Genomic DNA, 15,201 nt, shown 5'->3' with positions numbered 1-15,201 from the left:
GCAGGACTTTGGGTGGGTAGTCAGGGCAGTTTACATCCCTGAGTGAAAATGCTGAATGTTCAGCAAGCCTTGGTCAAAAGTTTTCCGAGGCTCATTAGTGAAGATATAGCAATGACTCACTGGCTATTGCCAGGGCTGAGAAAAAGAATGTGCACCCTAGAGGCCGGGCCCAAGGGGAAGAGAGTACTTTCTCTCAGCATTGAGTAAAATCGGCCATTTTTAAAATGAGCCTTGGGAACCAGCATAACTGGTCCCTCTGTGCCCAATTTCTCCATCCCAATAATGAATTCCAGGGACAACCTCAGTGGCCCATGACAGTTGCTTGTCGTTGCACTTCCCTGCCAATTCTCAGAAAGAAAGTGTCACACAGTCTCTGGAGGGAACTTCTAATTACAGGAACACAGTCTGCTTGTCTGAGTCTTATTTTCAGTTCTTGGACCCTCTCCAGCAGGGACTGTCTCTGTCTTGTGTAACCTTTGGGTAATATCCAATCCACTCAGGAATTCTTCCCTGCTAGGGAACCTACTCTATACACCTAACAAATATTAGCTAAGTGCCTTACACTTTTAACTAGGTTTTGGGAAGAAAGATCAATAAGACAAAGTATTGCCTTTAAGGGAGTAAAGGTCTAGGAGAAGAAAGAGATCAACAGTAAATAAAGATACCTAGTATGGTGGGTGAATCCATTTGAGAGACCCCAGATGAGGAAGATGTTGAACTTGGGGGCCATCAAGAAAATCTAAGTAGAAGAGGTGATGTAAGCTCAGTGTAGAAGGATGACGATTATGATGATGATGATGATTTGGAGATGGAATCTCGCTCTGTTGCCCAGGCTGGAGTGCAGTGGCACAATCTCAGCTCACTGCAACTTCTGCCTCCAGGGTTCAAGAGGTTCTCCTGCCTCAGCCTCCCAAGTAGCAGGGACTACAGGCACACGCTGCCATGCCCGGCTAATTTTTTTGTATTTTAGTAGAGACAGGGTTTCACTGTGTTCCCAGGCCAGTCTCAACTCCTGAGCTCTGGCAATCTGCCCACCTCGACCTCCCAAAGTGCTAGGATTACAGGCGTGAGCCACCGAGGCCTGCCGTGTAGAATTATTAAGAGTTCAGGAGCACAAATAAGCATACTAATCCTGAGTGCAAAGGCACCAAAAAAACGACAGTATATTACATTCTATAGATAAAAGACAATCTTTGGAGTAGGAGGCAGACTTGAAAGGTACTATGGGACAGATTTGTAGAACACACACATTCCTTTTTCTCTCTTTTTTTTAAAAGACTTGGTCTCATTCTGTTGCCCAGATTGGAGTGCAGTGGCATGATCATAGCTCTCTGCAGCCTCAACCTCTTGGGTTTAAACCATCCGCCAACCTCAGCCTCTTAAGCACCTGGACTATAAGCACACACTACCATGCCTGACTAATTCTATTTTTTATTTTTGTAGAGACACGGTCTTGTTACGTTGCCCAAGCTAGTCTCAAACTCCTGGGCTCAAGCAATCCTCCCGCCTCAGCCTACCAAAGTGCTGGGATTACAGTCATGAGCCACCGCACCTGACTCACACATATATATCTATCTGTTAGTCTATCAGTTTCAATGTAAATGTTAGTTGGAAATTGGTGGAAACCAAATGATATTTGATGAAATTTGCAGTTGAGCAAGGTAACTGGTTCCCAATTGTGGAATGCAGTGAAGGGTCCCGTTTCTGTGAGCTTTTGTTTCATAGCCACCCAAAACATGCTGGTTTAAGACAACCACCAGGCCGGGCTCAGTGGCTCATAATGCCAGCACTCTGGGGGCCAGGCAGGAGGATTACTTGAGTCCAGGAGTTCAAGACCAGCCTGGGCAACACGGTGAAACCCCGTCTCTCAAACAACACCACCCCGCCCCCACCACCATTTATTTAGCATTTGTTGTTTGACAGTTTGGGCTGTGCTTGGCCTGAGAGTTCTCTTGACTGGCTTCTGCAGTCATTTTCTAGGTGGGGCAGAAATGTTTATTGTTCTTCGCTCAATGTCTCATCCCCCGAGCCGTCTGGGTAAGGCCTGTTCACACATTGCTGGAGTCTTCCAGAGCTTGTATGGGGTGTGCCTATACCCCATCAGCCAGTGCAATCATGGGTAAGCCCAAGGTGGAAGGGCGCTCAGTTACACAGAAGGGACTTGAATATAGGAAAGAAAAGACACAGTGGTCATTCTTTTCTGCAGTTGGCCACAAGGCCAGTGTATTATTGCAAGAATCTAAGTAAGGGGAACAGCTTTATTGAGATGTGATGAACATGTGGGAAATTCACATATTTAAAGCATACAACCTGATCAATTCTCTTCTCTCTGTCCTATCATAATACTTTCCCTGGAAACTTTTTTTTTCTTGAGACAGAGTCTCACCTTGTTGCCCAGGCTGGAGTGCAGTGGCATGATCATGGCTCACTGCAGCCTCAACCTCTCAGGCTCAAGTGATTCTCCTGCTTCAGTTTCCCGAGTAACTGGGACTACAAGACACGTGCCACCATGCCTGGCTAATTTTTCTGTTGTTTGTAGAGATGGGGTTTTGCCATGTTACCCTGTCTGGTATCGAACTCCTGAGCTCAAGTGATCCTCCCATCTCGGCCTCCCAAAGTGCCGGGATTACATGCATGAGCCACCGTGACCGGCCTGATTCCAGGTCTGATAGAAAAACTCTTTCAACCAACTGCCAATTGGAAAAACTTTGAATCTGCATATGACCTGGAAGCCCCGCTTCCAGTTGTCCCACCTTTCTGGACTGAACCAATGTACATCTTTTTTTTTTCTTTTGAGATGGAGTATTGCTCTGTTGCCCAGGCTGGAGTGCAGTGGTGCATCTTGGCTCACTGCAAGCTCCACCTCCCAGGTTCACGCCATTGTCCTGCCTCAGCCTCCCAGGTAACTGGGATTACAGGTGCATGCCACCGCGCCCAGCTAATTTTTGTATTTTTAGTAGAGACAGGGTTTCGCCATGTTGGCCAGGCCGGTCTTGAATTCCTAGACTTAAGTGATCCTCCTGCCTCGGCCTCCAAAGTTCTGGGATTACGGAGGCTTTTTTTTTTCTTTTGTTTTGTTTTTTTGTTTTTCATTTTTGAAATGGAGTATCGCTCTGTCGCCCAGGCTAGAGTGCAGTGGCGCATCTTGGCTCACTGCAAGCTCCACCTCCCGGGTTCACGCCATTCTCCTGCCTCAGCCTCCCGAGTAGCTGGGACTACAGGCGCCCGCCACCGCACCCCACTAACTTTTTTTTGTATTTTTAGTAGAGAAGGGGTTTCACCATGTTAGCCAGGATGGTCTCAATCTCCTGACCTCGTGATCCGCCCGCCTCGGCCTCCCAAAATGCTGGGGTTACAGGTGTGAGCCACCGCGCCCGGCCCAGAGTTCTTAAGCTATTGATTGTTCACTGACTTTATTTCTATGTGTTTGCATGTGGGTTTTTGTTGTTTGTGTGTTGGATCATGAACAGATCAATAGTGTTTATTTGTTTTCCTACTGGATGAAGTGTGATTAAAATACACATTTAAATATAGTTGGTTTTATATCTCTGGTGTCTCTTCTTCTTCTAAGAATATCAGTCCTATTAGATCAGGACCTGACCCTTATGATTTCATTAAACTTTAGTTACCTCGCTAAGGACCCTGTATCCAAAGACAGTCATCACCACATTGGGGGTGAGGACTTCACTATATTAGCTTTGGGGGGTGCAATTTAGACCACAAGAGATGTTTATGCAGATCTGAGAAAGTTTCTGCCAACTCTACAGGGAGCTCTATAGCTGGGACTGCTCTTTGGAGAATCCTCACATTGTGTAGAAATAACCAGGCCCTATTACCCCAGGAAGAGTGGGGCCTTGAAGGTGATAGGGACAGAGTGTGGAGAAATTCTAGGCAGAAAAGGGCAGTTCCCAGGCAAAACCCCATCTTCAAGCCAAAAACCCTGAAACTGCAGCCCGAAACGAGAACTTATATCCCTGTTTTCCCGCTTGAATATTACCTTTCCTAAACCACCCATGGCCCTGCCCCACCCCATCCTATGCCTATAAAAACCCCAGACTCCGCCAATAGATTAAACTATGGCTGGACATCAGAGAGAAGCAGCTTTGACCTCAGAAGGACAGCTTGATGGTGTAACTTCAGACAAGAATTTGGCAGGAGATGGCTGGACTTCATTATCTACCTGCCCCACCCGCTTTTCAGCTTCCCTTACCTGAGAGCCACTTTGATCAGCCATAAAATCCCTCCCGCATTTAACATCCTTCAATTTGTTCATGCAAGCTCATTTTTCCTAGATGCTGGAAGAGTTCTCAGGAGCCACGAGTGCGGATACAAAAGCCTGTCAGACTGGCCTTTTGCTCTCCTCGCTGGCGGAGGGCAGCCACTTCATGCAAAAAGGCATGATTAAGAACTGCTGCCCATCCTCACTGGGCTGTTCCTGTCCATGTAACTGGTCATGATGCTGAGGAACCTTCTCATCATCCTGGCCGTCAGCTCTGACTCTCACCTCCACACCCCCACATACTTTTTCCTCTCCAACCTGTCCTTGGCTGACATTGGTTTCACCTCCACCACCATTCCCAAGACGATGGTGGACATCCAGGCTCACAGCAGTTCTCTCCTATGCAGGCTACCTGAAACAGACGTCTTTCGTTATAATTTTTGGGTGCTTGGATGACATGCTGCTGACCATGATTGTCTATGACTGGTTTGTGGCCATCTGTCACCCCCCACACTACCCGGTCATCGTGAACGCACGCCTCTGTGGCTTCTTAATATTGGTGTCTTTTTTTCTTAGCCTGTTGGACTCCCAGATGCACAATTTGATTGCCTTACAAATTACCTGCTTTGAGGATGTGGAAATTTCCAATTTCTTCTGTGACCCCTCTCAACTCCTCACCCTGGCCTCTTCTGACTCCTTCATCAATAACATCATTATGTATATTTTTGTTGTAATATTTGGATTTTTTTCCTATCTCAGGTATTGTTTTCTCTTACTATAAAATTGTCTCCTCTACTTTGAGAGTCCCATCTTTAGGTGGGAAGTATAAAGCCTTCTCCACCTGTGGCTCTCACCTGGCAGTTGTTTGCTTATTTTATGGAACATTCCTTGGCGTGTACCTCAGTTCAGGTGTGTTCTCTTCCCGCAGAAAGGCTGCGGTGGCTTCAGTGACGTACACTGTGGTCACCCCCATGCTGAACCCATTCGTCTACAGCCTGAGAAACAAGGACATTCAAAGTGCCCTGTGGAGGCCGGGCATGGCGGCTCACGCCTGTAATCCCAGCACTTTGGGAGGCCAAGGCGGGCAGATCACGAGGTCAGGAGATTGAGACCATCCTGGCTAACAAGGTGAAACCCCGTGTCTACTAAAAATACAAAAAGAGTATCCGGGCATGGTGGCGGGAGCCTGTAGTCGCAGCTACTTGGGAGGCTGAGGCAGGAAAATGGCTTGCATCTGGGAGGTGGAGCTTGCATTGAGCAGAAATTGTGCAACTGCACTCCAGCCTGGGCAACAGAGCAAGACTCCATCTCAAAAAAAAAAAAAAAAAAAAAAAGGCTGGGCACGGAGGCTCACACCTGTAATCCCAGCACTTTGGGAGGCCGAGATGGGTGGATCACGAGGTCAGGAGGTCGAGACCATCCTGGCTAACGCAGTGAGACCCCGTCTCTACTAAAAAAATACAAAAAACTAGTCGGGCGTAGTCCCAGCTACTCAGGAGGCTGAGGCAGGAGAATGGCATGAACCTGGGAGACGGAGTCAGAAAAGATCTTTTATTAGAGTGCTCAAGGATGGAGAATACAAAAAAGCCCTAAGATACCTGTATTCTGATGGTATGTCAGCCTTTCTAGTAAACAGAAATCAGAATCACTAGGACATTGGCTAAATTCAGCTACAGGATGAGGTTAGTTTGCACTGCATATCCAGGAGCAGAGTGGCCCAATGCTACAGAAGGACCCAATGCTGAGGAAGTTTTCTCAATTTCAGGTTTGTCTCTGCTGAATTGTTTTGAGATATTGCGGTGTGATGAATCCTATGCCGGAAAGTAGAGGAAACCGGCCTAGGCGTTGATGTCCTTGGAGCCCAAAGTCCTGGCAAAAGATGGGGCCTGTGTGATGAGCAGCATCTGAGACATTCCCACAGGTACCCCAACTCCTGGTTCCTATGCCCTTGTGTAATCTGCTCCTCTTGAGTGTGGGATGGACCTAGAGGCTCATTCTCAACAAAGAGAACGTGGACAAAGTGATGCAATGCCACTTCTGAAAATCCAGAGAAAGACCCCAGCTCTCTTTCTGCCACCCCATCTTGCTCTTTTGTTTGTTTGCATCGATGGAAGCCAAATGCCATGTTGTCGGCTGCTTTATACAGCGTTCCTTATGACAAGAAATTGAGGGAATATTCTGTCCAATATTCCCGAGCAACTTTCCCTGTGTTAGACCATGTGAGAGATTAACACAATGAATTCACAGGTACCAAATTCCCACATTGAGTGATTTTATTGCAAAAAAAAAAAAAATCTTGCACACTTTGCATGAAGCTTCCTGCAGATTGAGGAGGAAATGAGGAGTACATACTGAAAACTGAAAAACATTTATGAAAGATACGAAAGCCGAAGAGTCCCGCTCACAGCCCCGGGTCCTGTGGAGGAGTCTGCTTTGGGAAAGGCCCTGCAGTCTGGAGTCTCTAGGCTCTAATTCCAGTATCATACCCACCAGTGACCACTGTGTTGGGATTCACCAACCTCTCCAGACTTTGTTTCTCATCTGAAAAGCAGAAAATGTATCTGTCAGGCCGGGCGCGGTGGCTCACGCCTGTAATCTCAGCACTTTGGGAGGCCGAGGTGGGCGGATCACGAGGTCAGATCGAGACTATCCTGGCTAACATGGTGAAACCCCATCTCTACTAAAAATACAAAAAATTAGCCAGGCGTGGTGGTGGGCACCTGTGGTCCCAGCTACTTGGGAGGCTGAGGCAGGAGAATGGCGTGAACCCGGGAGGTGAGCTTGCAGTGAGCCAAGATCGCGCCACTGCACTCAGCCTGGGAGACAGAGCGAGACTCCGTCTCAAAAAAAAAAAAAAGAAAGAAAAAAATGTATCTGTCTTATTTGATCAGGAGTACCAAGGCTCAAATGAGATGGTGTAGGGAAGTAAGTTGGGAACATACTGTCCACATAGTATAAGGGCTTGTTACAGTTATCTGACTCCATGTGCAATCATCAGAAAAATGAATAAATATTGGAGTTCATTTTTTAAAGTTTCAGGTCTCATACATCCTGTTCTCTAAACTAATTACAAACCCCCAGCAACCAAAACAGTGTGTTGCCACATAAACACAGACATAAAGACCAATGGAAAGTAGTAGACACCCCAGAAAGAAACTCTAACATATATGGTGAAATGATTTCCAGCATGGGTGTCAAGAACACTGAATGGAGAAAAGACAGTCTTTTCAAGACATAGTACTGGAAAAAACGAAATGTCAACAGGCAGAAAATGAAGAGGGACTCTTATTTTACTCAGCATGCAAAAATAAACAGAAACTAGATCAATGACCCAAATCTGGGAGCTAAAACTCTAAAATTCTTAGAAGAAAATACTGGGCAATACCTCCATGACGCTGGATTGGACAATGATTTCTTGGAAATAACACCAAAAGCTCAGGCAACAACAACAAAAAATAGATGACTTGGACTACAGCAAAATGAAAACCACTTTTGTGCATCTATGAACACTACCCCCAGAGTGAAAAAATAAACCATGGAGTAGAAAAAACATATCTGCAAGCCATATCTCTCATAAGAGTCTAATATCCAGAATATATCAAGAATTCGTACAACTCAACAACAACAAAATAAACAACCCCATTACAACTGGGCAGAGAAGTTGAATAGACATGTCTCTAAAGAAGATATACCAGGCCGGGCGCGGTGGCTCAAGCCTGTAATCCCAGCACTTTGGGAGGCCGAGATGGGCGGATCACGAGGTCAGGAGATCGAGACCATCCTGGCTAACACGGTGAAACCCCGTCTCTACTAAAAATACAAAAACTAGCTGGGCGAGGTGGTGGGTGCCTGTAGTCCCAGCTACTCGGGAGGCTGAGGCAGGAGAATGGCGTAAACCCGGGAGGCGGGGCTTGCAGTGAGCTGAGATCTGGCCACTGCACTCCAGTCCGGGTGACAGAGCTAGATTCCGCCTCAAAAAAAAAAAAAAAAAAAAAAGATTAATCTTTATATCACTCAACCGAAATAGTATGTGACCTGAAGTTACTGTGTCTCTACTTCCCACAGGATATTTTATTTTTGTCCTTATATAAATAAGTACTGATTATAGTGATAGGAACAACTGAGTCGCTTTCATTTCTAATTCCCCAGAGTCTCTGTCCTGCTTGACACACAGGAGGCATCAAAAATAAAAATGTCTTTTAAGAGAAATGCCGGCCGGGCACGGTGGCTCACGCCTGTAATCCCAGCAATTTGGGAGGCTGAGGCGGGTGGATCACTTGAGATCAGGAGTTTGAGACCAGCCTGGCCAATATGGTGAAACTCCATCTCTACTGAAAGTACAAAAGTAGCCAGGCATGGTGGCAGGCACCTGTAATCCCAGCTATTCAGGAGGCCAAGGCAGGGGAATCACTTGAACCTGGGAGGCAGAGGTTGCAGTGAACTGAGATCGCCCCACCGCACTCCAACCTTGACGACATAGCAAGGCTCTGTCTCAAAAAAAAAAAAAGAAATGCAAATCGAAACTACAAGGAGATACCATCTCACCCCATTTAGAATGGCTTTTATCAAAAAGTAAGGCAATAGCAAATGCTGGCAGGGATGTGGAGAAAGGGGAACAATTGTACTCTGTTGGTGGGAGTGCAAATTAGTACAACCACTATGGAGAACAAGTTGGAGTTGCCTCAAAATACTACAAATAGAGCTACCATAAGATACAGCAATTCTGGGCCGGGCATGGTGGCTCATGCCTGTATTCCCAGCACTTTGGGAGGCCGAGGCGAGTGGATCATGAGGTCAGGAGATTGAGACCAGCCTGGCTAGCATGGTGAAACCCCATCTCTACTAAAAATACAAAACATTAGCAGGGCGTGGTGGCGGGCGCCTATAGTACCGGCTACTCAGGAGGCTGAGGCAGAAGAATTGCTTGAACCCAGGAGGCGGAGCTTGCAGCGAGCTGAGATTGCGCCACTGCACTCCAGCCTGGACGACAGAGCAAGACTCTATCTCAAAGAAAAGATACAGCAATTCCATTGCTAAGTATATCCCCCCCATAAGGAAATCAGTATATTGAAGAGATATCAGCATTCCCATGTTTAATACAGCACTAGTTACAATAGCCATGATTTGGAAGCAGCTAAGCATTCACCATCCATTCAACAGGTGAATGGATAAAGAAATTGTGTACATATGCACAATAGAGTATTATGCAGCCATAAAAAAGGAAGAGATCCTGTTGTTTGCAACAACTTGGAACTGGAGGCCATCAATTTAAATGAAATAAGCCAGGCACAGAAAGATAAACTTCACACTTTCTCACTTATTTGTGGGATGTGTCAAAATAGCTCATGTCCTTCATAAATATATATACCTGCTATGTACCCATAATATTTTTAAAAAAGAAAATGATGTATAATTATGTATGTAAACGGGGATAGAACTCTGCAGAAATGCTGAATAAAAAAGCAAGTTACAGAGCAATACCTGCTTTATACTTTCATTGACATAAAATTTAAGAAAGTAAAATTAAATTATTCATTACTTAAGGATACATATATATGTGAGTAGAGTATAAAGAAAGAAGAGATTAACTCAAATTTCACATTGGAGGTTACCTGTGCAGTAGGATTGGGGTGCCTGGAACCATAGAAGGATGCACGGCTTCAAAGATTGTGTTTCTTTTCTTGTTTGTTTTGGTTTTGTTTGTTTGGTTTTTGAGACTGAGTCTTGCTCTGTCACCCAGGCTGAAGTGCAGTGGTGCAGTCTCAGCTCACTGCAACCTCTGCCTCCTGAGTTCAAATGATTCTCATGCCTCATCCTCCCACGTAGCTGAGATTGCAGGTGTGTGCCACCATGCCCAGCTAATCTTTGTTTTTTAGTAGAGGCGGGGTTTCACCATGTTGGCCAGGCTGGTCTTGAACTCCTGACCTCAAGTGATGAGCCTACCTCGGTCTCCCAAAATGCTGGGATTACAGGCATGAGCCACTGAGCCTAGTTTAAATACTGATTTTTGAATTTTTTGAGATGGAGTCTTGCTCTGTCACCCAGGCTGGAGTTCAGTGGCGTGATCTTGGCTCACTGCAGCCTCCACCTCCCGATTCTCTTGCCTCAGCCTCCCAGGTAGCTGGGATTACAGGCAGGCACTACTGCACCCAGCTAGTTTTTGTATTAGAGACGGGGTATCACCATGTTTGTCAGACTGGACTCAAACTCCTGACCTCAAGTGATCCTGCCGCCTCGGCCTCCCAAAGTGCTTGGATTACAGGCATAAGCCACCACGCCCGGCCCAAAGATTGGTTTTATTCCATTTGTTAAATTGTGGGATTCGTACTTGGGTATTTCATTATCATTCTTTTATTTTAAAAGTACATATGATTTCTTAGAACGTTTCACAAAAAATGACATACACAGAATAAAATAAATAAGCCAAAAATCTCTGTAAATACTGAACAGATTCTTCCTTGGTTCACAAAAAAAAAAAAAATGGCTGTGATCAGTGAGGCTTCAATGCACTTGATTTCTTGTCCGTTTGTTCATCCCGTTCAAGAACATGCCATGGAAACATAGAGAAGCTAAAATAGCACTATTTTGTCTGTGTCATGAACACATGGGCCCTAGAATTCCATGTATTATATATTATATTGTTGCAAAAGTAATTGCGGTTTTAGCCTTTTTTTTTTTTTTTTTTTTTTTTTTTTTGCAAAAACCACAATTACTTTTGCACAACTGAATAATAGCTTCTACAAACATTTAGTTATTCAAAAGCCATGGGACAGATTTTTGTTAAATATTGAAAAAAAAAAGTCCGGGTGCGGTGGCTCAAGCCTGTAATCCCAGCACTTTGGGAGGCCGAGACGGGCCGATCATGAGGTCAGGAGATCGAGACCATCCTGGCTAACATGGTGAAACCCCGTCTCTACTAAAAAATACAAAAAATTAGCTGGGTGAGGTGGCGGTCGCTTGTAGTCCCAGCTACTCGGGAGGCTGAGGCAGGAGAATGGCGTGAACCCGGGAGGCAGAGCTTGCAGTGAGCTGAGATCCGGCCACAGCACTCCAGCCTGGGTGGCAGAGGGAGACTCCGTCTCAAAAAAAAAAAAAAAAGAAAAGTAAAAGAGAGACAGAAAGAAGAGGGGAAGGTAAACATTATTGCTTAGACATAAACACGTTTTAGACTTTCACATATTTCTAGCCTCACAGAAAGTAATGCAAAAGTGTTCTTAAAATTTCATTATTCATGCCTGTAATCCCAGCACTGTGGGAGGCTGAGGCGGGCAGATCACGAGGTCAGGAGTTAGAGATCAGCCTGACCAACATGAAACCCCGTCTCTACTAAAATCACAAACATTAGCTGGGCATGGTGGCATGTGCCTATAATCTGAACTACTCAGGAGGCTGAGGTAGGAGAATCTCTTGAACCTGGGAGACGGAGGTTGCAGTGAGCCAAGATTATGCCACTGCACTCCAGCCTGGGTGACAAAACAAGACTCCATCTCAAGAAAAAAATATTAATGCTCAAACATCCACAGGTGCCTTGCTCACTACAGACAACTTGTAGTCACTGATGGCTTTGATTATGCGCATTTAACTAAACCTTACTTATCAAAACTCTGAGTCCACCTAAGCAAGGACAGGAGTTGAATATTAAATGAATTTCAAAAGAAAACCCACATATTTGAGGTAGCCTTTACTTCCATAGGAAAGTGAAGTCAGAAAACATGAGGACAATGAAAATACTAGAACAGAATAGGCATGTGAAAATGTTGTCTGCTTATGAACTGTCAACTTTACCTTTGAAATAACGTGGTCCTAGGCATTACAGAATATTTCTAAATATTGTAAATCAAAGGAATTTGTAGCATTGAACTAGGATGAATATAAGGTATATTTGAATGTCTCTTGGTTTCTTTTAATTACAAAGATTTCTTTTCTTTAATGGGGAAAGATATTTCTTTACTTTTTGTGTATGTGTGTAAGACAAGGTCTCACTCTGTCATCCAGGCTGGAGTGCAATGGTGCGAACTTGGCTCACTGTAACCTCCACCTCTGGGCTCAAGTGATCCTCCTACCTCAGCCTCCCAAGTAGTTGAGATCACAGGTGCATGCCACCATGCCTGACTAATTTTTGTATTTTCAGTAGAGACAGGGTTTTGCCATGTTGTCCAGGCTGGTCTCAAACTCCTGAGCTTAAGTGATCCACCCTCCTTGGCTTCCCAAAGTGCTAGGATGACAGGCATGAGCCACTGTGCCTGGTCAATATTTCTTAATTTTATATTTTTACTGAAAAGCGTACACTGCATTTTAATGTGATCATGAATTTTCTCAAAGGTTCTTGCTCTTCTCACTTTGTTCAGTTGAGTGTCTCTAAGGTAAGGGCCTACAGAATCAGGTGACTAACACACCAATCAATCCTAAAAGGATTTGTAGAAAATTAGGTTTCATGGACACACAGATGGGAAAAAACAGACAGTGGGGACTGCTTGATGGGGGAGGGTGAAGGTGCATGGGGTGGAAAGCTATCTATCCAGTACTAAGCCCACTACCTTGGTGTTGGGATCATTGCTGCACCAAGTCTTTACCGACACACTATTTACTCATGTAACAAACCTGCATGTGTATTCCGTGAGTCTAAAAGAAAAAAGAAAAAGAAAATTAGGATTTTCAAAACTGAGAAATATGGCTGAGGGTGTATGATCCTCAAATGTGAAAACATTAATTGTAAATTTCTTGTATCCAAAATATAGATCCAGTGCTGGGTGCTGATTTTGTTCTTTCCTTCCTTCCAATTCTCTTCTTCTCAATTGTGTCCAAGATACACAGAGCCAGAGAATCTAACAGGTGTCTTAGAATTCCTGCTCCTGGGATTTCCAGATGATCCAGAACTGCAGCCTGTCCTCGCTGGCTGTTCCTGTCCATGTGCCTGGTCACCGTGCTGGGGAACCTGCTCATCATCCTGGCCATCAGCTCTGACTCCCACCTCCACACCCCCATGTACTTCTTCCTCTCCAACCTGTGTTTGGCTGACATCGGTTTTGCCTCTACTACAGTCCCCAAGATGCTGATGAACATCCCGGCTCACAGCAGACTCATCTCTTATGTGGGCTGCCTGATTCAGACGTCTTTTTCGATTCTTTTTGCATGTATGGAAAGTCTGCTCTTGGCTGTGATGGCCTATGACCGGTTTTTGGCCATCTGTCACCCCCTATACTACCCAGTCATCATGAACCCACGCCTTTGTGGCTTTTTAGTTTTGGTGTCTTTTCTTCTTAGCCTGTTGGATTCCCAGCTGCACAATTTGATTGTGTTACAACTTACCTGCTTCAACGATGTGGAAATCTCTAATTTTTTCTGTGACCCTTCTCAACTTCTCAACCTGGCCTGCTCTGACACCTCCATTAATAACATGGTCGTATATTTTATTGGTGCCATATTTGGTTTTCTTCCTCTCTAAAGGATCCTTTTCTCTTACTATAAAATTGTTTCCTCCATTCCGAGAGTTCTTTCTTCAGGTGGGAAGTATAAAGCCTTCTCCACCTGCATCTCTCACCTTTCAGTTGTTGGCTTATTTTATGGAACAGCCCTTGGAGGGTGCCTCAGTTCAGCTGTCTCTTTCTCCCCCAGGAAGGGTGCAGCGGCCTCAGTGATGTACATGGTGGTCACCCCCATGCTGAACCCCTTCATCTACAGTCTGAGAAACAGGGACATTCAGAGTGCCCTGTGGCAGCTGCAAGGCAGAATAATGTAATCTCCCTACTGTTGCATCTTTTTTGTATTGCTTGGAAAAGGCAGAGCTTTGATACAAAATATCAAAACCTTTAAATCCTTCCCCCTTCGTTACATTATATTTGCTGCTTGATAGGTTCAATTCCTCTCCACGTTTCATATGTGAATGTGGGCGGCAAGCCGCCCAGGTAAGAGACCAAGGGCAGGAGTTGTTGCAGTATAATAAAGAAAATATATAAAATAAGAATAGTTATATTAGAGATCATAGATATGATTATATATGAATATCATTAATCATTAGTTTGTAGCAATTACTCTTTACTCCAATATTATAATCCTTGCTCTGCAATCATAACCTAGGAAAAACCAGGTCATACAGAGATAGGAGCTGAAGGGACACAGTGAGAAGTGACCAGAAGACCGAGAGTGCGAGCCTTCTGTTATGCCCAGGCACGGCCACTAGAGGGCTCCTTGGTCTAGCGGTAGCATCAGTGCATAGAAAAAGCTCCTGTTACCTAGCGGGGCGAGGGGGGCGTAGTTCAGGGAAGACTCTGCTCCACCACCTCTTGTGGAGGGTCTGACATCAGATCCCCGCAGCCATCCTGAGGCTTAACCGTCTCCCTGGGATGCTGTGCTTCAGTGGTCACGCTCCTGGTCCGCTTTCATGTTCCATCCTGTACACCTGGCTCTGCCTTCTAGATAAACTGCAGTAGCAGAATTAGTGACGCGGTGGCTCATGCCTCTAATCCCAGCACTTTGGGAGGCCGAGGCGGGTGGATCACGAGGTCAGGAGATCGAGACCATCCTAGCTAACACCGTGAAACCCCGTCTCTACTAAAAATACAAAAAATTAGCCGGGCGTGGTGGCGGGCGCCTGTAGTCCCAGCTACTCAGGAGGCTGAGGAAGGAGAATGGCGTGAACCCGGGAGGCGGAGCTTGCAGTGAGCCCGTGCCACTGCACTCCAGCCTGGGCGACTGAGCGAGACTCCGTCTCAAAAAAAAAAAAAAAAAAAAAGAAAGAAAGAAAGTGCTAAAAGTCTCTGAAATGTAGAAATAATGGCGCAAGCTGTCCTCGCTCTGCCTCAGCTGCCAAACAGGGAAGGGCCCCCTGTCAAGTGGACACGTGACCCACGTGACCTTACCGATCGTTGGAGATGGCTCACACTCCTTACCCTGTCTCCTTGTCTTGTATCCAATAAATAACAGCACAGCTAGGCATTCGGGGCCACTACCGGTCTCCGTGCCTTGGTGGTAGTGGTCCCCGG

The 15,201-nt window shown here is 45.4% G+C and overlaps 1 protein-coding gene and 1 pseudogene across 1 annotated transcript; both read left to right on the top strand.

The window, feature by feature from the left end:
- Window positions 1-2,115: 2,115 nt before the first annotated feature.
- Window positions 2,116-6,009, top strand: LOC117074187 (annotated as a pseudogene).
- Window positions 6,010-13,202: 7,193 nt separating this feature from the next.
- On the top strand, window positions 13,203-13,664 carry LOC117075576 (olfactory receptor 7E24-like). Its single transcript, XM_033198041.1, has one exon. The coding sequence runs from the start codon at window positions 13,203-13,205 to the stop codon at window positions 13,662-13,664; it is 462 nt and encodes a 153-aa protein (XP_033053932.1).
- The last annotated feature ends 1,537 nt before the right edge of the window (window positions 13,665-15,201 follow it).

This window comes from Trachypithecus francoisi, unplaced genomic scaffold, assembly GCF_009764315.1.
Source record: "Trachypithecus francoisi isolate TF-2019V2 unplaced genomic scaffold, Tfra_2.0 Lachesis_group5, whole genome shotgun sequence".
Lineage (NCBI taxonomy): Eukaryota > Metazoa > Chordata > Mammalia > Primates > Cercopithecidae > Trachypithecus > Trachypithecus francoisi.
This window is presented reverse-complemented; position numbering and strand designations above follow the sequence as displayed.